Source organism: Sus scrofa, chromosome 5 (genome assembly GCF_054392235.1).
Source record: "Sus scrofa isolate SSC_HxYL_T2T_F1_AM1 chromosome 5, Sscrofa_HxYL_maternal_Yorkshire_Landrace_v2.0, whole genome shotgun sequence".
Taxonomy (NCBI): domain Eukaryota; kingdom Metazoa; phylum Chordata; class Mammalia; order Artiodactyla; family Suidae; genus Sus; species Sus scrofa.
In genome coordinates this window covers 9,761,385-9,783,484 of record NC_139387.1, presented here as the reverse complement: position 1 = coordinate 9,783,484, position 22,100 = coordinate 9,761,385, and the positions used below count along the sequence as shown (strand labels likewise).

At 55.0% G+C, this 22,100-nt stretch overlaps 1 protein-coding gene across 3 annotated transcripts; it reads right to left on the bottom strand.

The window, feature by feature from the left end:
• Positions 1 to 367: 367 nt before the first annotated feature.
• On the bottom strand, positions 368 to 21,998 carry BAIAP2L2 (BAR/IMD domain containing adaptor protein 2 like 2). 3 transcript variants are annotated; one of them, XM_084955359.1, is made up of 15 exons: positions 21,882 to 21,998; positions 21,196 to 21,354; positions 19,848 to 19,923; positions 18,904 to 18,990; positions 18,453 to 18,514; positions 12,443 to 12,514; positions 12,116 to 12,232; positions 11,826 to 11,972; positions 3,888 to 4,040; positions 3,464 to 3,572; positions 3,071 to 3,296; positions 2,048 to 2,206; positions 1,518 to 1,725; positions 1,052 to 1,095; positions 368 to 858 (listed from the first exon to the last, which is right to left on the bottom strand). In XM_084955359.1, the coding sequence occupies exons 2-15, from the start codon at positions 21,244 to 21,246 to the stop codon at positions 783 to 785; spliced, it is 1,587 nt and encodes a 528-aa protein (XP_084811485.1). In that variant the 5' UTR covers positions 21,247 to 21,354; positions 21,882 to 21,998; the 3' UTR covers positions 368 to 782. The 3 variants fall into 3 exon arrangements, 2 of the variants coding, with proteins under 2 accessions (XP_084811485.1, XP_003126103.5); XM_003126055.7 differs by lacking the exon at positions 21,882 to 21,998 and having other exon boundaries at positions 21,196 to 21,363; XR_014803063.1 differs by lacking the exons at positions 3,071 to 3,296; positions 21,882 to 21,998 and having other exon boundaries at positions 21,196 to 21,363.
• Between the last annotated feature and the right edge of the window lie 102 nt (positions 21,999 to 22,100).

Sequence of the window (22,100 nt, the reverse complement as noted above, 5' to 3'; positions counted from 1 at the left end):
GAGAGCCTGGGACTGAGGGGGCAGGGAGGGGACAGAACAAAGGGTGCTGTGTCCCAGGGTGCCAGAGGGTGACTTGCTGGTGGTCCCTGACCTCAGCCACTGCTACCCCTCCCCCTCTGGAGAGGCCCCTGTTTCCCGGGGAACCCAGAGAAGAAATGAGCCTGGGTCAGAGGTGGGGACGTGCGGCTTGTGGGGTTAGGGCAGACCTGAGGACTTAAAATGAGGGGCGTGAGGGGCTGGGAGAGAGTGAGGCCTCCCAGGGGACCGCCACTCTAGTGGGACCTCCTGACTCCCTTCTCCGGGGGAGGTCTCCATCCCCAGCCTGTCCCACCCTGTCCCTCAAATCAGACTCCGCCAGTCCTGCCGCCGCCGTCATATCTCACTTGCTTTATTTCTCACTGTTTACAAAAATTAAACAGGGGGACGTGTGCGGGGCAGGGGAGGGGGCGTGTAAGGGACTCCTCCCCACTGGGACACAGAAGGAGGAAAGAGGGTGGGGGACACGAGGTGGGCCCCCCAGGGAGAGTCTGGGGCTCCTTGGAGTGGGGAGAAATGGCTCTGTCCCCCAATTCCACCTGCTTTATTTGGAAGGCCCCAGACCCCAGGCCAGCGCCCTTGGAACTTCTCAGGCCGGGGCGTGGTTTGTGGAAGGGCAGCCACCTCCCGGATCGGGGCCCTGGCTTCTTGGATCCACTGCTGCTGCTTCTGCTGCCGCCAGCTCTGGGCAGCCCTTGGGCAGGTGTGCAGGAGACGACCTCAGACCCCTGGTGGAGGATGGCGCCTCAGCGGATAAGGGGCGCTGAGCGGTCGTTGGTGACAGTGGGACGCAGCTTTACGGTGGCGAAGGGGTTCGTGCCCCTGTGGGGAGAGAGGTGCGGGTGAGGAGGTCCGGGTTCACAGCTGCCTGTGGACCCAGGGAAGGCAGCTGGGCATCCGGGTCAGGTGTCCAACCCTACCTCCTGCCCCCATCGGGTCATCTCCCCTCACACCTAATTGTCCCCCCCACCCCCAGCCCTCTGTTGCCCCCTCTGACCCTCGCTGGAGGACTCACCGAGGGAAGAGCTCTGGGGGTTGCTGCTCCCAGGACGTAAGTTTCTGCAGTGAGGATGGATGGAGGGCCAGGTTTAGGGGGGAAGAAGCAAGTGAGCCCCCACCCCTCCCACTTCCCATTCCAGCGGGGCAGAGGACTGGACCAGAGGTCCCCGCAGTGGCTTCTGGGAAATGAAGTCCAGTGTTCCGAAACCCAAAATGGGTTTTGGGTTTCAGACTTGAGGAGCCTCTGGGCCAGAGAAGCATCTCCCTGTGCTAACACCGCCCCACCCCCGGGGAGGCCTTTCCCAGTGTTCCCAGCAGGGCTCCCAGGCTCCCCCAGCAGAAGGCTTTCTCTCCATCCTCCACCCCAGACTCGGAAGCCCATCCTGCCCCTCTGTGAACAGGCAGGGAAGGTTACCTGGTCTCCGGTCCCCCTGCCCACTGGACCACCCCAGGGGTGAGGGCGGGCTGGGGGAGGGGCTCACCTTGCCATCACTGGCCGCCCCCATGCTGCCCATGCTACCTCGGCGGCTGCCAGGCAGGGGTGTAGGTACGGGGCTGGGGGTGCGGCTCGGGACCCCGCTGGGGGTTCGGGAGCGGGACTGGCCATCCCAGTACTCGGAGGGTGCTGTGGAGTTACCCGGCCGGTCCAGGAGGTCATCAAGGCTTTGGCTGCCCCGGAGCGGGTAGGACCTGATTCCAGAGAAAGGAGGAAAGCAGGTCAGGGGGCAGGCCCCGCTGCATCCGACCCCATCTGCTGCCCAGAGCATCCTACATCCTTCTCCCCTGCCCCTGGGTGAAAGGAGACTGCTGGCTTGAAGGCAGTCTTGAGACTCAGAGGCAGAGGAATGGACACAGTGACCTTCACATGTATAGAGGTGGGAGCGCCCTTTTTCCAGGGGCCTAAGGGTGCTGGGCTCACTCAGGACGGCAGCTCACAGATGCCCTCCCTGGTGGGTGGGACCACCCCCCACTGGTGTCCCCACCCCTGCCCCACCTCTGACCGCAGCGGTACCTGGAAGGCAGCGCATTCATAGGGCTCACGGGGTTCGTGGAGGCAACGGGGTTCACAGCGTTCATGGGCTTCATGGAGGTCACGGGGTTCAAAGGTTTCATGGGATTCATGGGCAGTTCTTCCAGAGGCTTCACATAGGCCTCGGGGAACCAGCCGCTCCTGGGGGGTGGAAAGAGAGGGTCCCATGAACAAGAGGCCCAACAACACTGGTGGTCAAAGTAACACCAGTAGGAGGAGGAGACGATTACTGGGCACTGCTGTGTGCCAGGCCTGCCTTGCAGGGTAACTCATTTCATCCTCTGAAGAAGGTCTTTCTCGACCTTCAAAGCCACCTGTCTAGCCTCAGGTCCCACCAGGGGCTGGGGCACCTTAGGAGGAATTGGAGATGCTGACTGTAAGGAGGTGAGCACACTCAGCCTGCAAGGTCCCGGGGCCACCTCCTTCCTGGCCATTCCCTCCAGCAGAGCTTGGCTCTTTTTTTTTTTAAGGGCTGCACCCACGGCATATGGAAGTTCCCGTGCCAGGGGGTCGAATTAGAGCTGCATCTGCAACCTACACCACAGCTGACGGCAATGCCAGATCCTTAACCACTGAGCAAAGCCAGGGATGCATCCTCATGGATCCTAGTTGGGTTCATTACCACTAAGCCACGACGGGAACTCCAGAGCTTGGCTGACTCTTTCAGGGTAGAGAGGAAGCTGCCTCCTCCCTCGGTGTAAGGCACACAGTAGGTGCTCAAGCCATAGGGTTTCTGTGATGCTCCCACTTGTGAGAGAAGCTTCCCAGTCCCCACCCTCTGCCACCCTCTCAAGGGTCCCTACCCTGAACTTAATAAACAGGCTCTTTCTGCCCTAGCTGAATGGATGAGGAAACGGGGGTGGGACGAGGAGGGGGATAGTAAAGGGGGAGAGTTGTCCGAGGCCCCAAGGGCAGCCTCCGTCCTGGGAGACTCTGTCGGAGCTGGAACCCCGGGTCTGCCCACCTTCCTTGCAACCCACCCTGCGCCCCGAGGCTCCCACTCACGTGGATGAGCCCTCCAGCTTGCCATAGAGCCAGCCGTTCTGGGCCTCCGGCACCAGCACCTCCACCACGTCTCCGGCCGAGAAGCGCAGCAGCGTGTGGTTGGCACCCTCCGAGTGGGAGACCAGGGCGCGGACCCTCCGGGCGCCGCCGCCGCCGCCCCCGCCGCCCGGGCGCTCGCCAAAAGAGTTGGAGCGCGAGCGCTGGGTGCTGCTGCCGTAGAGCGAGGCTGCCGAAGGGCGGGAGAGCGGCGCGGCACGTGGGTGGGAAGTTCTCCCTCGCGTCTACCCTCGATCCCTCCTGCTGCAGCGCAACCTCGGTTCCTCTTTCCGGCCCTGGGTCCCCAGCCTGGGTCCCGGGCCCTCCCCCTGCGCTCCGGGGGCCAAGGGTACTCACAGGCGGACGGCGTCCGCGGCAGGGACCTCGCCTCGGTGGGCTCGGGGCCGTAGGAGCCGGAGCCGTGCCGGCTGCGGGGGGAGCCGAACTCTCCCAGGGGCCGCTGGGGCTGCGGGGGGAGACGGGCAGGGGAGGGTGGGGCGGGGAGGGGCGGGGCCGCGGCGCCCTAGTCCCGCCCCCACCCCCAGTCCCAGGCGTCGGCGTAGGGGTTCTCGGGTCGCCGGCCGAGCCACCACGGGGGCGCCGAGGCCGCTCGGGGGCGGGAGGGCCGGCCGAGGGGCGCCGGGTAGCACGGGAGCCTCGGGGGGAGGAGGCTCCAGACCGAGGGCCTCAAGCCCCAGGGCCCCGCGGAGGGTCCCGGGGGCGGTGGGGGCGCGAACGGCGGCGGGGGCACGAACGGCGGCGGGGCCGCCCAGGGCCTCACCATGTCCAGGCGGGTGGGCGTCAGGCGGCCCGAGGGGTAGGGCGGCCCCAGCACGGGGCCCAGCAGGCCCGGGGAGTGGGCACGCGACGGGCTGCGGCTGGCCTCCGACTGCTCCTTCCACAGCAGCACCCGGTTCTGGAGCATCCCCCGCGCCTGGACGGATGGGGACGCAGGGGTCAGGCAGATCCGAGCAGCCCCTAGAATCCTAGATGCTCTAAAGTGGCACCCTAGACCTGGGAACTCCAGCCCTGTAAGCTGAGGATGACCGGAGTTTCTAGCTGGAAGCAACCAGTGAACGCTGTGGTCACTTTGGGTTCACCCACGGTCCAACCCTACCCCCTCTTTTGCCAAAGGCCCCTCCCTCGTTTTCCGGGAGGAGCTTCCCTGACCCCTCTCTCAGTCTGCATGCTTTGAACAGGGCTGAGGCACTGTCTGATACAGGGGCAGCAGTACAATCCAGGTCTGGCCACACTGGTTACTCCATCCTCCTGGCTACAGAGATGGAGTTAGGGATGGCTGGGCTCCTACTTGAAAACTGTGACCGAAGAACCCAACCCCAATATCTACCCTGGAATATTCTGGAATATATATATTCTTTCACCTCATGGGGTTTGCTAAGTAGAGAGAGTGAAGCCAACACTGGAAACTACAACTAAGCAACAGACAGTGACAGACTTTGGATGACATCTTGTGTGCTCCTGGATCCAACTGTACCTGAAACCCATGAACTTTCCAGTGACTAAAATAATAAATACCTTTTCTGCTTCAGCCAGTCTGAGTAGTTTTCTAAAAGAAGCACTGCAAATGGTTTTTCCAGTCTTTCCCTTTGGTCTATCTAAGCATTCCTTTTCTAGTACCCCCGTGCATGGGCATCTAACTCTGCTTGAATACTTTCAAGGTCAGGAAACACCGACCACATGATCCATAACCACTTGGAGTGGGAGGGCTTTAAGTCTTAGATCTGCTGTGTGTATTACCAAGTTTTAAATTTTTTGTATTTTATGATGCTTTGACATCCTGGGGCCTCAGTAATTCTGAAAAGACTGACCCTCTCAGGGCTAGAGGATTCCTAGAGATAGTAAACAGTTTGCCCCCAGCACACTGTTCACATGCAAACCAACCAATCCAAAACCCATATCGCCAACCTCTTCCATCTAACTCACACACCAAGCTGCTATTTCCTCTGCCCTAAATCACCCGAGCCAAGTTCAAGATGACTAGAGACAACGCCTATAGCCCAGAGTCCACTGAAAGTATTTAAACCATTCAGTCTTAGACTTGCTTAAACTTGCCTACACGGCTTTGCCAGTCCCTTCCCATGGAAACCATAAAGAAGGTTCTGGGCCGGGCTCTCCCCTGGCTCCTTCTGCCTCTTGACCAACCGCTGGTGCTACCCTCATGTGACCCTGCATGGCACGGTGTGACCGTTTCTCTTGGGACCTGTGAGATGGAATAAAACTTCTTTCAGTGTCATTGACCTCTCCGTGTTGTCACTCAGGTCATCGCAGGGACAATCAGAACACTCTGCTCTCCAACCATAAACGTCTCTCCATTCAAACATCGGCTCCGTCAAGGCCAAGTCCAGGACTTTGACTTTAGGAATAATATAAGCTTCCTTTTTTGAGCATTTACTCTGTTCCAGGCCTAGTGTTAAAGGCTTTACTTGCATTATCTCCCCAATAGTCCCAGGAAGTAGGTGCGACTATTATTTCTATTTTATAGAAGATGCTGCTGAGGGTCAGAGCAGTGAATGACTGGCTCAAGGTCTCACGTCCAGGAAGTAAGCAGCGGAGTGGCCTGTACCAGTCGATTCTGAAGAAGCCTCCTGGGATTGTACTTTTTTTTTTTTGTCTTTTTGCTATTTCTTTGGGCCGCTCCCACGGCATATGGAGGTTCCCAGGCTAGGGGTCGAAACAGAGCTGTAGCCACTGGCCTACGCCAGAGCCACAGCAACTCGGGATCCGAGCCACGTCTGCAACCTACACCACAGCTCACGGCAACGCCAGATCGTTAACCCACTGAGCAAGGGCAGGGACCGAACCCGCAACCTCATGGTTCCTAGTCGGATTCGTTAACCACTGCGCCACGACGGGAACTCCGGGATTGTACTTTTTGATGGTTTTTCCTTTCACTCTGCTGCAAATGTCATCATGCTCTCAGGCAGCGACACTGAAAGGCTCAGAGCTGCAAGTCACAAGAGCGACTCGTCCAGCTGGTCACCAGGTGGACACCTCCTCTGGTCCCGTGCATCATTAATTAGCAAAACAGAGACAAAACTCCAGAGGCAGTAAGCAAAGTGAGACCATTAGGTTTGGCTTACCATATTTTAAAAAAGAGTTTTTGTCCAGTTTGAGAGCACTGCCAGGGTGCTGGGGGTTCTCGGAGGAATGGCCTCCACACAGAGTCCCAGCCTGGGTGGCAGTCAGCTTCGCTAGCTCCCCTCAGCCCTGTATTTCGGTGGTATAGCCAGTGGTTGGGGAAAACATCAGACGGGAATTCAAAACCATGCAGGAGACTATGGGAGGATTCAGAAAAATATTTATGGAGTGAAAAGCCATTCTAAGGATGATGCAACCCCCTAAGCTATCAAAAAAGGATACATTTGACTAAACAAAAATTATTTTTGGAGTTCCTGTCATGGCTCAGTGGATACTAATCTGACTAGTATCCAGGAGGTGGCAGGTTCGATCCCTGGCATCGCTCAGTGGGTTAAGGATCTGGTGTTGCCTTGAGCTGTGGTGTAGGTCACAGATACAGCTCAGATCTGGCATTGCTGTGGTTGTGGCGTAGGCCCGCGGCTACAGCTTCAATTCGACCCATAGCCTGGGACCCTCCATATGCCACAGGTGTGGCCCTAAAAAGACAAAAAAAAAAATTATTTTTTGGCCATGTCTGTGGCATGTGCAAGTCCCTGGGTCAGCAATCAAACCCACATCACAGCTGTAACCAGAGCTACAGCATCAATGACACTGGATCCTCAACTCCCCGGGCCACGAGGGAACTCCAAAAGTAATTTTTTTTTTTAGGGCCACCCCCAAGGCACATACAGCTTCCAAGGCTAGGGGTTGAATCAGAGCTACAGCTGCCAGCCTACACCACAGCCATAGCAACTCGGGATCCGAGAGAGTCTGCAACCTAAACCACAGCTCATGGCAATGTTGGCTCCCCAACCCACTGAGCGAGGCCAGGGATTGAACCCTTATCCTCATGGATACTAGCTAGATTCATTTCCACTGCACCACAACGGGAACTCCCCAAAGAGAAAATTTTTTTAACATGTTAACACTTATGGTCAAAACACACAAGAAAAGATGTGTAGCATCACTAATAATTAGGGAATTGCAAATCAAACTATAATGAGGTATCACTTCATACCAGTCAGAATGGCCATCATCAAAAAGCCTACAAACAGTTAATGCTGGAAAGGGTGCAGAGCAAAGGGAACCCTCCTACACTCTTGGTGAGAATGTAAACTGGTACAGCTACTATGGAAAACAGTACGGAAGTGCCTTAAAAAACTAAAAACAGAACTACCATAGATCCAGCAATCCCACTCCTGGGCATCTATCTGGAGAAAACCATAATTGGAAAAGATACATGCACCCCAATGTTCAGTGCAGCACTATTTGCAGTAGTCAAGACATGGAAGCCACCTAAATGTCCATGAACAGATGAATGGATAAAGAAGATGTGGTACATATGTACAATGGAATAGTACTTAGGCATAAAAAAGAAAGAAGTAATGCTATTTGCAATGACATGGATTGACCTAGAGATTACCATACTAAGTGAAGTCAGAGAAAGACAAACATCATATGGTATCACTTATATGTGGAATCTTTTTTTTTTTTTTTTTTTTTTTTGCTTTTTAGGGCTGCACTCGCGGCATATGGAGGTTCCCAGGCGATGGGTCAAATTGGAGCTGTAGCCACCAGCCTAGGCCACAGCTGCAGCAACACTAGATCCGAACCACATCTGTGACCTACGCCACAGCTCACGGCAATGCCAGATCCTTAACCCATTGAGTGAGGCCAGGGATTGAACCTGCAACCTCATGGTTCCTAGTCGGATTCGTTTCCACTGCGCCACAACAGGAACTCCCTATATGTGGGATCTTTTAAAAAATGATACAAATGAACTCATTTACAAAACAGAAATAGACATAGACTTCAAAAGCAAACTTATGGTTACCCAAGGGGGAAGGTGGCGTGGGAGGGATGGATTGGCAGTTCAGGACTGGCATATGCACACTATTGTATGTGGAAGAGATGGTTGACAGGGACCTGCTGTCTAGCACAGAGAACTCTACTCAACATTCCCGGCCCATTATATGGGAAAAGAATCTGAAAGAGAATGGATATGCGTACGTCTAACTGAATCACTTTGCTGTACAAGAGAAATTATTACAACATTATAAATCAACTATTCTTCAAGAAAACTTTAAAAAAAATGGAAAAAATGTCAAAACTTACAATAAGCAAGATCAAATGACAAAAGCCAAACTGGGAAAATAGTCTCAACTCATCCCCAAGAAAGGGCTAATTTCAGTAACATATACAGAGGTTCTACAAATGCATAAGCAAAATGGAGGAAAAGATTCTGGAAAGGAAATTGAATGGCTCTGAAACACGAAAAGATGTCAATCTCACAAGACAAGTGTAAAAACTACACTGAGATACCATTTTTTACCTCCTCCCTCCACCCCCGCTTTTTAGGGCTGCACTCTCAGCATATGGAAGTTCCCTGGCTAGGGGTCAAATCAGAGCTATAGCTGCCAGCCTACACTGCAGCCAGAGCAATACCAGATCCGAGCCACATCTGTGACCTACACCGCAGCTCACAGCAAAGCTGGATCCTTAACCCACTGAGCGGGGCCAGGAATCGAACACTCAACCTTGCGGACATTAGTCGGGTTCATTACCACCGAGCCACAACGGGAACTCCTCTTTTTTACCTTTCTGATTAGCAAAGATGAAAAAGTTTCCTCACACACTGTTGTCAAGGAAACACGGGAATCTCTGCTATTGCCGATGGAAGTGTGCATTGCTGCAAGCAGTGCTTATCTCCCTGGACTCTCCAGTCCCATTTCTCGAGACTTATCCTAGAGATACACTTGCACAACTTGCAAAACCCAGAGAAGCTGACGGTGAGGTAGACCCCTCCATTCTCCTGTGCCCCTACATGTGCCAGCAACACTGCCTGAGCCCCTGCAATTCAACTCAACCCAGAGTGGGAACAGAACCACGAGGAGACAAAGGAAAGAAACGAGACATCCTAGAGGACCCAGTGGATACTGAGGAGAACCCAGCAAACCACCCGGACAACTGAGAGAAGGGGGTGACAAGCTTCACGGGAGTTGATAAAGGTACTTACTGCCAAAGAGCTTCTTACCCAGACAAAGCATGCTATTTTTTGGGGGGGGGGCGCTGCTGTGGTGTGCAGCAGGTTGATGTGGGATCTCAGTTCCCAGACCAGGGATTGAACCTGGGATGCAGCAGTGAATACACTGAGTCCTAACCACTAGACCACCAGGGAACTCCCCAAGCACGACTGTCAGATTTAAAATTGAAAAACGAACTAGAGAGAGGACAGTTCTCTTGCAAACAGAATCAGCAGCCTGTAGGTCAAAGGGGGAGAAATATCTCAAAATACAGAGCAAGAATAAATGAATGGTGAGGGAGAAGGTGGTTATAAATGTGAAGGTTCAAATGACTGGAGTTCCAGGAGAAAAAGAAATGATGGCAGAGAGAGAACAACTGAAGAAACAGAAGAGGAAAGAGCTCCCCGGATCTGAAGAAAGATTTGAACCCGCAAGCTGAAGGGGCATCGACCCAGAGCTCAGTTAGGTGGTTCCCGGACAAGTTCCTGAGTTCCAAGGACGCAAAGAAAATCTCCAAGCATCCACAGAGAAAGAGCCAGTTATTTCAAAGGGAAAGGAGACAGGCCAGCACCTGACTTAGCATTGACAACACACAGCACTAGAAATCAGGGGCAAATCCTCTTGAACCACAAGAGAAAAGAGCCTGAAGCTCTGGAGTCCTTCGACCGGCCACTACACCCCTCCTCACCAGTGAGGGTTAAAGTGAGACATTCGCAGAGATGCAAGGACTCAGATAGTGTATCTGCAGAAAATACTTATGCAAGTTCTCCAGCCACACCAATGAATCAAAACAGAAACGTCAAGATAGTGGGAGGTGAAAAGGATTGAAAATAGTGGTAAGCAGTGGATCTGATCATATGTGCAGTGAAATGTTCGTGGAGGATCGTGGAGCACCGGCGATGGTCATATATGTAATCTAAGCACAAATTCTTGAAATAGAAGGGCTATCCTGCCAAAAATGACTACTGAAGGTCTGGAACTAAAAAATCCCCAAGTTTCTTAGCAAAACCAAGAAGCAGGGGTTAGGAAGGATGAGAGGAGGCGTAAAGACTTTGCAAGCCTCATCTTAGAGTACCAGGGAGGGCAGGAATAGCTTCAATATTATGGAGAGACGGGAGCCATGGACCAAGGCGGGGGGCGGTATTTTTTGAAAAAGATAGTAGACAAACATATGTGATTTTGAAGGTCACAGAGTGAGGCTATCCTGAGCTGAGATGAAAAGAACAGTAGAATTTCCGAATTAATACAGTGGAGATGGATGTGGAATTAATTAAACAAATCTCAACTAAAATTGGAGCAGGGACAGGCCCCTAGGGGGAGCTCTCATGCCCTGCCAGGCATCTTTGACTATTCCAAGGAGAAAGAGACGCAAGGCTTCATTTCTTACGGGAGGGTGTTGCCTACTTTACCATCCGGCAGCCGCGGACTATTTCTCCCTCCAACCCCCATCCCTGTGAAAGCCCAGCCAATCAGACTGCCCCAGCTCAACCAATGAGAAACCTCCATATTTTGGACTTCCGGCTTCCTCCAATGGACTTTTTGGTTATTACAGCCCCTCCCCACTACCCTCTCTTCCCCATAAAAGGAAGCCCTCCAACTTTGTTCTCTGGGTTTGCCCATGGTCTGAGACGGTTAGCATATTCTGAATTGCAATTCCTTTGCCTTTTCCTGAATAAACTTGCTTTTGTTGGTAAAATTACTGGCTATTGTATTATTAAAGTTGACCGGGAAATGCACAGTTCAGCTGACAAGAACAATAATGGGAGAAAAAGAGATGATAAAGTAAATATAGTTAATCAAGTTATTCAGAAAGAATAAAGAAGGTATATTAGTTATTACGTTAAACGAGAATGGACTGAATTCTTTTACTGGTAGACGCAGATTGTCAGACGGGTCAAAAATAAAAACTGAGCTATATCTTTGTAACAAAACATTTAAAAGATACGAAAAGAGCAAGTAGGAAGCGCAATATTAATGTCAGATAATGTGGAATTAAAAATATCAGACTGCTGTAAACCAACTATAATGGAGAAGATAAAAATCATTAAAAAATCAGACTGGTTTTTGAGCGATATTAAATAAGTAAATCCAATATTTACAGAGAAGGTATAATAGTCCAGGCACAAACCCCATAGCAGCTAAAGGCAGAAAGTGAAATCCATTATAAACACGATTGTCTAGCGGACTGAACAAAGCAAGAGCATAGAAGATTTAAATAATATAAAATTAATAGACAATAATTGAGTAAACCTACGAGTTAATCATTTCGTGAATCGGGACTGTATGTAAAGAATGAAAAAGTAAATGGTTCACACTTAAATGAATAAATGCATGAGCTAGTTAATGAATGTGAGAATTAAAAAAATCATAGCTCAACAAATGAATGACTATCTGATGACACAAATAAACACAGAAACCAATTAAGAAAGAAATCGATGGAGAGAGAAAATAAATACCTACATAGTGGAAGAAGGGAAAAGGGAGGCCGGGAGGGGCGTTCCTGGGCGCAGCCCCTAGAGGGCGCCATCAGCCGCCCCCCATCCCCAGCCCCAGCTCACCCGGCCAAAAAACTGCAGGAAGGTGTTGGAAAGCAGCAGGTGCTTCTCGGCCAGGAAGCGATAGCGCCGCTTCTCTTCCAGTTCAGCTGCCCGCTGACTCTCAGACACGAAGGCCTGCATCTGCGCATGCAGCCGGTTCACGCTCTCCTGGAGGAAAAGGGATTCTGGCTGGAGGCAGAGGGTGGGTCCCTCACCCCGCCCCCCGTCAGTGCCAGCTGTCTGAAGTCTCTCTCCTTCCTGAACCAGCCGCCTCCCTCTGGAGGCCTTCCCTGAGCGCCCAGCCCCTGCACCTTCATCTCCCGTGCGTTCTTGTCTCTCTTGCGCTCCATACGCCATAGCTCTGACATGCACTTCTCCAGGTTGGCGGCTCGGTGGCGGTACTCCATCTCGTAGTGCTGGCGGCTGTCCTTGGATGGGGTGAAGAGAGGACAAAGAGCTCAAGGCACGCGGCCCATGGGCCAGAGGGCTGCATGGGGGCAGGGAGCTCAGCTGGGAATATATATAACCTGGGGCCACCTAATGCCCAGCGCTGGCATCAGTGTGCCAGTGCATCACATGGGGAGAGACGGTCCTGCTAGTGATGGGCTTGGGGGGCCAGGATGGGTGGCCACACTCACTTTGATGAACTGCATGTCCAGCTTGGTGTTCTTCTCCATGTGCTGCAGCAGGTCTCCATGGAATGTCTGCACCTGTGTGGAGTGCAGGGTGGGGGTGATCAGGGCGGTACCATCATTCCCAGGCCCCGGTGTTCCTTGCATTGCCCGCTGCAATACACTGTTCACTGCATTCCTAACACCCAGGCACCTGCCCAGTCATTAGAGAAATGGGTATAATAAGAACACCGGGTTGCAGGGAGGATTAAATAGTTAAACATACACAACACACCCTCCATAAATGTGTCGACATCTTCTGGTTCTTAATCTCAGTCTGTGCCTTGATTATACCTGGAATTTCCCACCAGTCTTTAATTACCAGCCTCCCTGCCCCCTCTGCCAGGAGGCCTTCCTGACTCCCCAGGCAGAGTCCATCGCTCTCTCATTTTGTTTCTGGAATGTGTACAATGTGGTTCTTCACTGTTCATTCCTCTGACCAAAAGACAGAATTTCTTGCCCGGCCCCCGGTCATAGCCCCTTTCTACGAGGAGGGGGCCACTGTGGGCACAAACCACATCTGCCCCACCTCTGTGTCCCGGGAACCGTGGGCAGGGCCTGTTGAGGCCTTCGCTGGGGTGGCAGGTCCCTGTGACAGATGAGAAGGGGGTGGCTGACCACCTGGGTGACCAGGAGGTCCAGGGAGGCTGCTGAGCCCAGGCTTGGAAGAGCTCTGTTCTACTAGCTCTGGTTCTGCCTTCAATTTGCCCTGTAACTTTGGACGAGTTGCTGCCCCTCTCTGAGCCTCAGTTTCCCCATCTGTAAAAGTATGACTACATGCTAAGGTCCAGCCTTAGACCCCAAGGAGCTTTGATTCCAAGGGTCTCGGTGGTCAGCTGGCACGTTCCCCTATGTCCCCTGTCAGTATTCCCCGGCTCACTCCGCATCGTTGGGGTCTTAGACCTAAATCTTCCAGCTGCCCTCTTTGCTTTCAGGTTCAGGCTGCACAGGAGCAAAGAGGAGCTCTCATTCCACTGCCACCCCTGGGGACCCTCCCACCTCTGCTCAGCTTCTCTGTCTGCACAGCCTTGGCAGCCCCTGCTCAAGGACCCTCAGTGGATCCTGCATCCTGCCTCAGGGGTCCCCATGCTATGCTGTGGGAGCTCCATCCCTCAGGAAAAGGAATGCTAGTCATCAGGAAAGAGCACTAAATGGCAAAAGTTCAGAGTTTCCATTGCAGCGCAGTGGGTTAAAAATCTGACTGCAGTGGCTCGGATCACTGTGGAGATGTGGGTTCGATTCCCAGCCTGGTCCAATGGGTTAAAAGGATCCAGGGTTGCCACAGGTGCAGTGCAGGTCTCAGCTGTGGCTTGAATTCAATCCCTGGCCCCGGAATTTCCATGTGCCATGGGTGTGGCCATAAAAAATATTATAAAAGTTTTAAATTGTAACTTTTTCTTGCACAGACGTTTCTGAAACCTTGCTAACTGCTGGTCTATAAGGGAGCTTGTGTGTGGCCTCCTCAAGACTGACCTGGCCTTAAAACCCTGAGTGTGGCTGCCAATGTGTGTGTGAGGGGAGGAGGGGGCGTGCAGGGCAGGGGGGACTGGTGATAGGAGCCACTCGGAGTCCCTAATTCTGCCCAGGGGGGGCCCATTTCTGCTGGATCCAGGCAGTAAGGAAGTGAGCCTTCCAGACCTGCACCAGTGGGACGCCCAGTTGAGAATTTCTGCTTGAACACAAAACGTCTATCCCTGAAAATCCCCACATCCTGCAACATTGCCCAATATAAACAGCAGGGCTTATGTGAGATGTGGGGTTGGGGCTGACCCTCAAAATCCAGGCTTGGCAACCAGAGCGCTAGTAGAAACAGTGGGTGGTGGAGTTCCCGTCGTGGCTCAGTGGTTAACAAATCCGACTAGGAACCATGAGGTTGTGGGTTCAATCCCTGGCCTTGCTCAGTGGGTTAAGGATCCGGTTTTGCCATGGTGTAGGTTGCAGACGTGGCTCGGATCCCGCATTTCTGTGGCTCTGGCGTAGGCCAGTAGCTATAGCTCTGATTAAACCCCTAGTCTGGGAAGCTCCATACGCCGTGGGAGCGGCCTTAGAAAAGGCAAAAAAAAAAAAAAAAAAAGGAAAGAAAAAGAAAGGGGCGGAGGGGAATCAGTGGATTAAGAGAATCAAAGACATATTTAAAAAGAGAGAGACAGAGCAAGAGAAACTCTAGTGTCTAGGGACATATGATGGGGTGATCATTTATGAAGAAACACAAGGCAGCGTTGGACCAGTGGTCACTTTTGGAGGATGAGAGGGTCTATGGTTTTTTTTTTTTGTTGTTGTTGTTGTTGCTATTTCTTGGGCCGCTCCCTCGGCATATGGAGGTTCCCACGCTAGGGGTTGAATCGGAGCTGTAGCCACCGGCCTACGCCAGAGCCACAGCAACGCGGGATCCGAGCCGCATCTGCAACCTACACCACAGCTCATGGCAACGCCGGATCGTTAACCCACTGAGCAAGGGCAGGGACCGAACCCGCAACCTCATGGTTCCTAGTCGGATTCGTTAACCACTGCGCCACGACGGGAACTCCGGGTCTATGGTTTGATGCGGGCACGTGGCAAGGCTTCAGGGAGGCTGGCAAAGCTCTTAACCTGGGTGGGAGTTTCAAAGGTGGTTTGCCTTGGAGTTCCCGCTGTGGCACGGTGGGTTAAGAACCTGACTGCTGTGGCTGGGGTCGCTTGGAGGTGCGGGTTCCATCCCTGGTCAGGTGCAGTGGGTTAAAGGATCCGGCATTGCTGCAGCTGTGGCGTGTGTCACAGCTGCAGCTCAGATTCAATCCCTGGCCAGGGATCTTCCATATGCCTCGGCTGCAGCCATAAAAAACAACAGCCACCACAGAGGTGGTTGGCTTATAATGATTCATCAGCAATTCACTAATATGGTGTTAGTTCACAATGAAAAAAGGTTTGGTTTTTAAAAATCAAACCCGAGTCAGATCCTGTCATTTCTTTTTGTTTGTTTTTTGTCTTTTCCAGGGCCACACCCGCAGCATATGGAGGTTCCCAGGCTAGGGGTCGAATCGAAGCTGTTGCTGTCGGCCTACGCCAGAGCCACAGCAACACGGGATCCGAGCCGGTCTGCGACCTACACCACAGCTCACAGCAACACTGGATCCTCAACCCACTGAGCAAGGCCAGGGATTGAACCCACAACCTCATGGTTCCTAGTCGGATTCGTTAACCACTGAGCCACGACGGGAACTCCAAGATCCTATCGTTTCTTTATTCAACACACTGAGGCATGGCCGGCATCACCTCGGTGGCCGCAGGATCCAGGCCCTGTTAGCAGCTGGTCATCGCTGTGCTGGTCCTCGCTGCCTCCGCTCCGGCCACACGGGGCCTCAAGCCTTCCCACGTGCCGATCCCTCTGCCCAGAACACTCCTCCCGCAGATGTCTCCCTAGGAACTCCAAGGCAAACCACCTTTGAAACTCCCACCCGGGTTAAGAGCTTTGCCAGCCTCCCTGAAGGCTTTCCGTGTGCCCCCATCAAATCATAGACCGTCTCCCCACCCCACCTCCTTCAGGCCTCTTTGTCACCTTTTGGGACTATTTATCTGTTAAAAATTCCATCCCTGCAACACTTTCTCCCCCCAGCCCCGCCCGGCCGGCCCTTCCCCATTCTATTTTTCTCCTTAGCATATTTTGCATCTAACCTGTCATATATACACTCACATATCTGTCCTGGCTTTTCTTTTTCTTTTCTTTCTTTTTTTTTTTTTTTTAGGGCTGCACCTGCAGCTACCGGCCTATACCACATCAATACTGAATCTGAGCCACATTTGCGACCTATGCCAGCCGTTCAGGGCAACGCTGGATCCTTAACCCACTGAGTGAGCCCAGGGATCGAACCCACACCCTCATGGATACTAAACTGCAGATGCAACAGAAACTCCCATTTGTCTTGGTTTTTGTCTGACTCCCTCTTGGGGGTTGGGGCTACAGGGTTTTGCCTTCTGCAGCCCCAGTGCCCTCAGCAGTGCCTGGCACCTGGCAGCCTCTGGTGTGTTCAGCCCAGCATGGCTCTGGCCAAGGGCCTTGCCCTGTTGTCACAGCCAAGACACCAGTATCCAAAGAGGGCGGCTCTCCTTACAGAGCAGGCCTGGGTGACATTCCCCCGTCCAGCCCAGGTGTGCCACAAATGACGTGGCGAGCCATCAAACACAAGGAGAGGAAGTCACAGGCTGCCAGTGTGACCTGAGCCCCAAAACTCTCCACCCAAGCCCCAGGAGATGGCATGGGCTTAACACTATGACTTAAGGTGTCTTGGAGATGGGCCCAGGGCCATGGTTTTACCGAGTGGAGGTGGAGGTATCTTTTTTTCCTGATGAAACTGTTCCCCGTTTCAACATGGTAACTAAACTGATGAGTATTTTACGGTGTCTCCAAAGAGCACCCGGACCTGCAGAGTTTTCTCATATAACGCATTTGAGAAGCACACACTGTCATGATTAGTTGAAATTTCCTTGCGAACTTTCTAAGGCCCCTCACACCTGGCAGCACCCACCTCTCCCTATCTGCCCAGCTCCGGGTCTCCAGCTCCCGTCTGCAATGCCCACTTCTCTCTCTCTTTTTTTTGTCTTTTTGCCATTTCTTGGGCCGCTCCCGCGGCATATGGAGGTTCCCAGGCTAGGGGTCCAATCAGAGCTGTAGCCGACGGCCTACACCAGAGCCACAGCAACTCGGGATCCGAGCCGCGTCTGCAACCTACACCACAGCTCACGGCAACGCCGGATGGTTAACCCACTGAGCAAGGGCAGGGACCGAACCTGCAACCTCATGGTTCCTAGTCGGATTCGTTAACCACTTCGCCACGACGGGAACTCCTGCAATGCCCACTTCTGTGCATGCTCAGCCACAGCACCCTCTCCTCTCCTTCTGGCTCAGCTTTTCAAAGCTCCCTTTTCAAAGCTTAATTTTTCCTTCCATAGACAGTGAAGCCTTAATTGGTGCCAGGTCCCCGTCCCAGGTCTGGGAGCTACAGAAAGAAGACCACGTCCCAGCCTTGGCATGGCCCCCAGTCTGGGCAGGGATAGAGACAGGGGTAAATTCTACTTCTATTTATCATAGCTGAGGAATGCAGAGGGCTGCTGGCCCTTATTAACTCACTGAATCCTCATGAGAATCTTACATGGCAGTTATTACAATTCTCTCCACTTCACAGACAGATAAACTGAGGCACAGAGAGGTTAAGTAGCTTGTCCAAGGTCACAAAGCCAGTAACTGGTGCATCCGAGCTTTGAACCCAGGTGCTCTGGTTTTCTTCACCACCGCTTGCTAAGGACAGACAGAAACATCTGCTGGGGTCCTGAGGCGGGAGAGACCGAATTCGCCCAGGAGTCAGGGGAGGCTTCCTGGAGGAGGTGGCCAGCAGGGGTGGGGGTGGGGCGTCCTCTGCTGAGAGAACAGTGTGACAGCAGCCCTCAGTGACATCAGACTGTGTCTGCAGAGGGCAGCTCTTCAGGGAGGCTGGGCTGTGATTGGGGCATCAGGGAGGCTGCTGGCTCAGCAGGGCCTGGAATCCCTTAGTACGCAGCAGGGTTGGGTTCTGTGGGTGGAAGGGCTTTCTCCTGGGCATGACAAGGTCAGATGACTGGCTGCTCCCCAGGACAGTGGAGGGAGGGGTGGGAGAGGAAGGTTGGGGACAGGGGCCTGGGCCTGATGCACCTGGGCGACATCCTTTCTCTTTCTGGCTCCTCCGCTTACCCTGGAATCTTGGGCGAGTGGCTACAGCCCTGAGACTCAGCTTCCTCCTCTGTCAAAGGGCCATAGACATGGCACCTGCCTCCCAGGGTGCTGGAGCTTAACAAGATGGGCAGGTGACTGTACCCAGCAGAACCTGGCCCTGGCAGGGGCCCCAAAGGACAGCTGCTGTTGCCATCTCCCCAAAGCCCTCTCTGAGAAAGGGTGTGGAGGTGGGGTCCCCGTCCTCCGTGAAATGCAGCCCGCTCTCCCGAGTGACCCCTCCAGGCTGAGACTCACCACCACCTCCAGGTCAGAGTTCAGGTGCCGCTGCGTGTCCGACATCTGCACCAGGATCTCACCTGGAGGCACCAAGAGCAGCGGCCTTAGTGGGGGGCGGGGGAGGGATCTGCCAGAAGCTGCCAGAAGGGCTTGCCTCAAGCTGGACTTGGGGACCAAAGTCCAGAGGTTTCCCGTCTGGCCCTGGGACTCTGGCTGGCAGCAGCTGTCACAGCTCTGGAGATGTCCTGCGGGGGACTGGGGGGAGGGGCACAGGCTCCCGAATGACACCGCAAGGCCTGTGCCTCTGGGGAGGGCTTCCTGGAAGAGGAAGCCTCTCTGGGACCTGAGAAGGGGGGAGGGCAGGCCCTGGGCCCAGACAACACGGGGAGGCCTGGGGCGGAGGCGGGGCTCGAGGGCTGTCCCGCAGGCCCAGGAGGGTGGCCGAGAGGCAAGAGAAGGGGTGCCTCACCCAGAATCTGCGAGGTGGAACTCTGCAGGGCCTGCTCCCCGATCTTCTGGATGGCGTTGAAGTACACCTCGGCCGCCTCGGACAGAGCTGCAGGGAGAGCGGGACGCGTCCGGCCCAGCCCCCTCCTCCGGGTGTCCCCCACCCGCAAGGCTGCTGCTTCCCATGAGAAGAGCGTGTGCAGGGGACACGGTGGGCTCTGGCACAGGCGTGTGTGAGAGGAAGGGGGCAGAGGCGGGAGGCGGGGACGGGGAGGGAGGAGAGGGAGGGGAGGGGAGGGGGCTCTCCCTGTGGGGGCGGGGCCTGGGGCAGCTGCACCCAGCACCCTGGCGCGGCTGTGTCTGTCGTGGGCGGGTCTGTGTGGCCCTCAGGAGGGCGTGGCCAGGTGTGTCGTGCGGCCAGGTATGTCCTACACCTGAGGCACAGGTGTAGAGACACGCGACGTGGGGGTGGGGATGGCGTGGGCTCAGATCGGTGGTGCGAGGACTTTGAAGTCCTAAAAGGGGAGGGGTTGGGTGACAGCTCAGGGTGCCTGGCTTGTCCATCCCGCAGAGGGCTGACTGTCCTCGGCTGATTGGAGCTGGTGGCCGGGGATGGATGGAGGAGGAAGTTGGGAAGAGGGGGAGCGGGTGGCTGTCGGCAGAGAGAGGGAGCCAGGGGCTCAGCTGGAGGTGTGTGGATGGCAGGGGGGTGCGGGGGTCAGGGTGAAGCTGGCGGTGCAGGGGTGGGCCTGGGTGTGGCAATGGGCTCACCGTGCAGCATCGGGGGGACACATCAAAGTGTGTGTAGCTGGGGTCCCGTGGGCCTGCAGGGCCTGGCCCTGGGTCTCTGGGAGCGCCTGGGGTTCTCAGCCTCAGCATGAGGGTGAGTGAGGGGGGTGGGAGTGTGTGGGGGTGAGAGCGTCTGGTGCGGGGTGCCAAGACTATGGGTGGGGGCGGGGCACTCACCGTGGAATGCCCGCAGGTAGTTGTTTCCCAGGTACACCAGGTTCTCCAGGGCGGGGTTGAACTGCTCCATGATACTCTGGAGTCCGAGCGGGGGTGGGGGGGCAGGAGAGGAAGAAGGGATGACGGGCAGAGGCAAGTCACGGGGCCTCAGGATCAGGGTGCCCCCCCCGCCCCGTGAGACACCTGACTCAGGGGGAGCCCACCCAGCCTCCCAGAATCACCCAGAATCCTGGCTCGGCTACAAGGGCCTCAGAGGCCAGGATCCAGGCCAGGGTCCCCTTGGCTCCCCACCTGCCCAGCGGGAACTTGCACTTGGAAGGTTCTCCTGCTCCCACTGGCTCAAGCCTGTGGTCTGTCACCGTGCCCACCTGAGCATGGCTCAGCTTTGCCCCAGGTCCAGGCCTTGCTGCCATGCTGGACTGGGCTGCCAACAGCCACCTCAAGGGCAAGGGCAGAGCTTGGCCTCCTCAAAGAAGGGCCCACTGGGGGCAAGGCTGTGGCTGGGTCACTTGGGCCACCCTGGGCCTTGGCCAGCTGGAGAGAACCTTGGGTGGTGGGCTTAGACTTGGGTCTCTCTTCCTTTTTTGGCCGTGCCCGTGGCATGCAGAAGTTGCCGGACCAGTGATCAAACCTGCTCCATAGCAGTGACCTGAACTGCTGCAGTGACAACCGGATCCTTAACCCACTGAGCCACAAGGGAACTCCAGACAGCTTAATTAATTATTTACCTAAGTAATTTTGGGCAGACTTGGGTCTTGATTCAAATCCCAGCAGCCCCACTTCCTCCCTGGGTGACTTTGAACAAGCTATTTAACCTCACTGGCCTCAGTTTTCTCATCTATCAAATGGGGTGAATATGTTCTACCCGATAGGTGGGGTGTTCTGAGGTCCCAGGGGAAAGGTCCTGCACACAGGAGGTGCTCAATAAATGTCTCTGGAGATTGCAGCCCCCCCTCTGAAGTGAGGGACCCAGAAACCAGAGAGAGAGAGAGAGACAAGGAGAGAGAGAGAGGAACTCCCCACTTCCGGCCCAGGTGGCTTTTCTGCCCCTGCCCCCAGCTAAGGCCACTCTGGGCCCGGCCCTGCTCTGTCCAGTGAGTGGGAGTTGGGGGCTTATGCTGCGTGTTATCTCAGCAGGCCTGTCACTCACTGGATGAACTTCTGTTCTGGGAGCCTTTGGCTGGGGCGGGGGCGGCCAACTTCTCCCCGGGATCCCCACCTCCACGCCCACCACGGCTCAGCCCAGCCTGGTTCTGAGCCTTCCTTCCTGTCCTCCAGAGCCAGCCGGCCTTCGAGCCCCGGGAGGTGGTACTCCGGTGCCCTGGGCCCGGGCCACACGCACACTCACCTTGTAGATGGCCATGGTGGACCTGTAGAACTGGTCCATCTCGGGGGCCATGGATGGATGCGCCTGGACGCAGAGCAGGAGGCTGGTGGTGCTGGCAGGGCTGGGAGCGCTGGGGTCTGTACTCTCCAATGCCCACGGCTCGGCGGGCAGTGGAGGAGGCTGCAGAGTGGGACCCGGAGATGGAGGGCCGGTCGAGGAGGAGGTGGCAGCTTAATTATTCACCAGCCAGGGATGTCAGAATGTGATCTGGGGCGTAACCAGACCCGGCAAGGAAGGCATCTTGTGACGCGGGCGGGTTCGTGTGACCTGCCCTTCAATTATTTACCCCTCTGAGCCTTGGACCCATGGGCATGTGTGGATGGCCACTCTCCTAGGCCATCTCCTCAAGGACAAGTCTTTCCCAGGCCGGCAGGGACCTCTGCCATCCCCCCTGCCTACATAGGGCAGTGCCCGCCCTATTGGACGCAAGCTGTGCCCTCCTGCAGCCCCCAGCCTCGGCACGGGGAACGCCCCCACAGCCCATTGCTGTTTTCAGGCTCCCTCCAACCTGAGCCCCTCAGACCTGCATCCCCAGGCTGAGGCTCCCACATCCGCTGCTGCCCTCCCAGTGCTGCTGCACGCTGGAGACGGGGCAGCACAAATGCTAGAGTTGCACAGAGCCAGGGGCACGCCTCGGCCCTGCTTACCTGCTGTGTGATGGTGCCCGAGCCTCCTGCCCTCTCTGGGTCTCACCCACTCCTCTGGCAAGTGGGGCTCTCCCTGGCTGCCTCCTCTGAACACCCTTGGGGACCTGACTTGGGGAGGCCTAAAGAAGAGAAGGGGTGTCCTTGCCCTGGGGAGCCTGGGAAACAAAGCTTCTGTCCGTGTGGGCAAAGGACGATGACGGTCAAGGCTGAGGGAGCTGG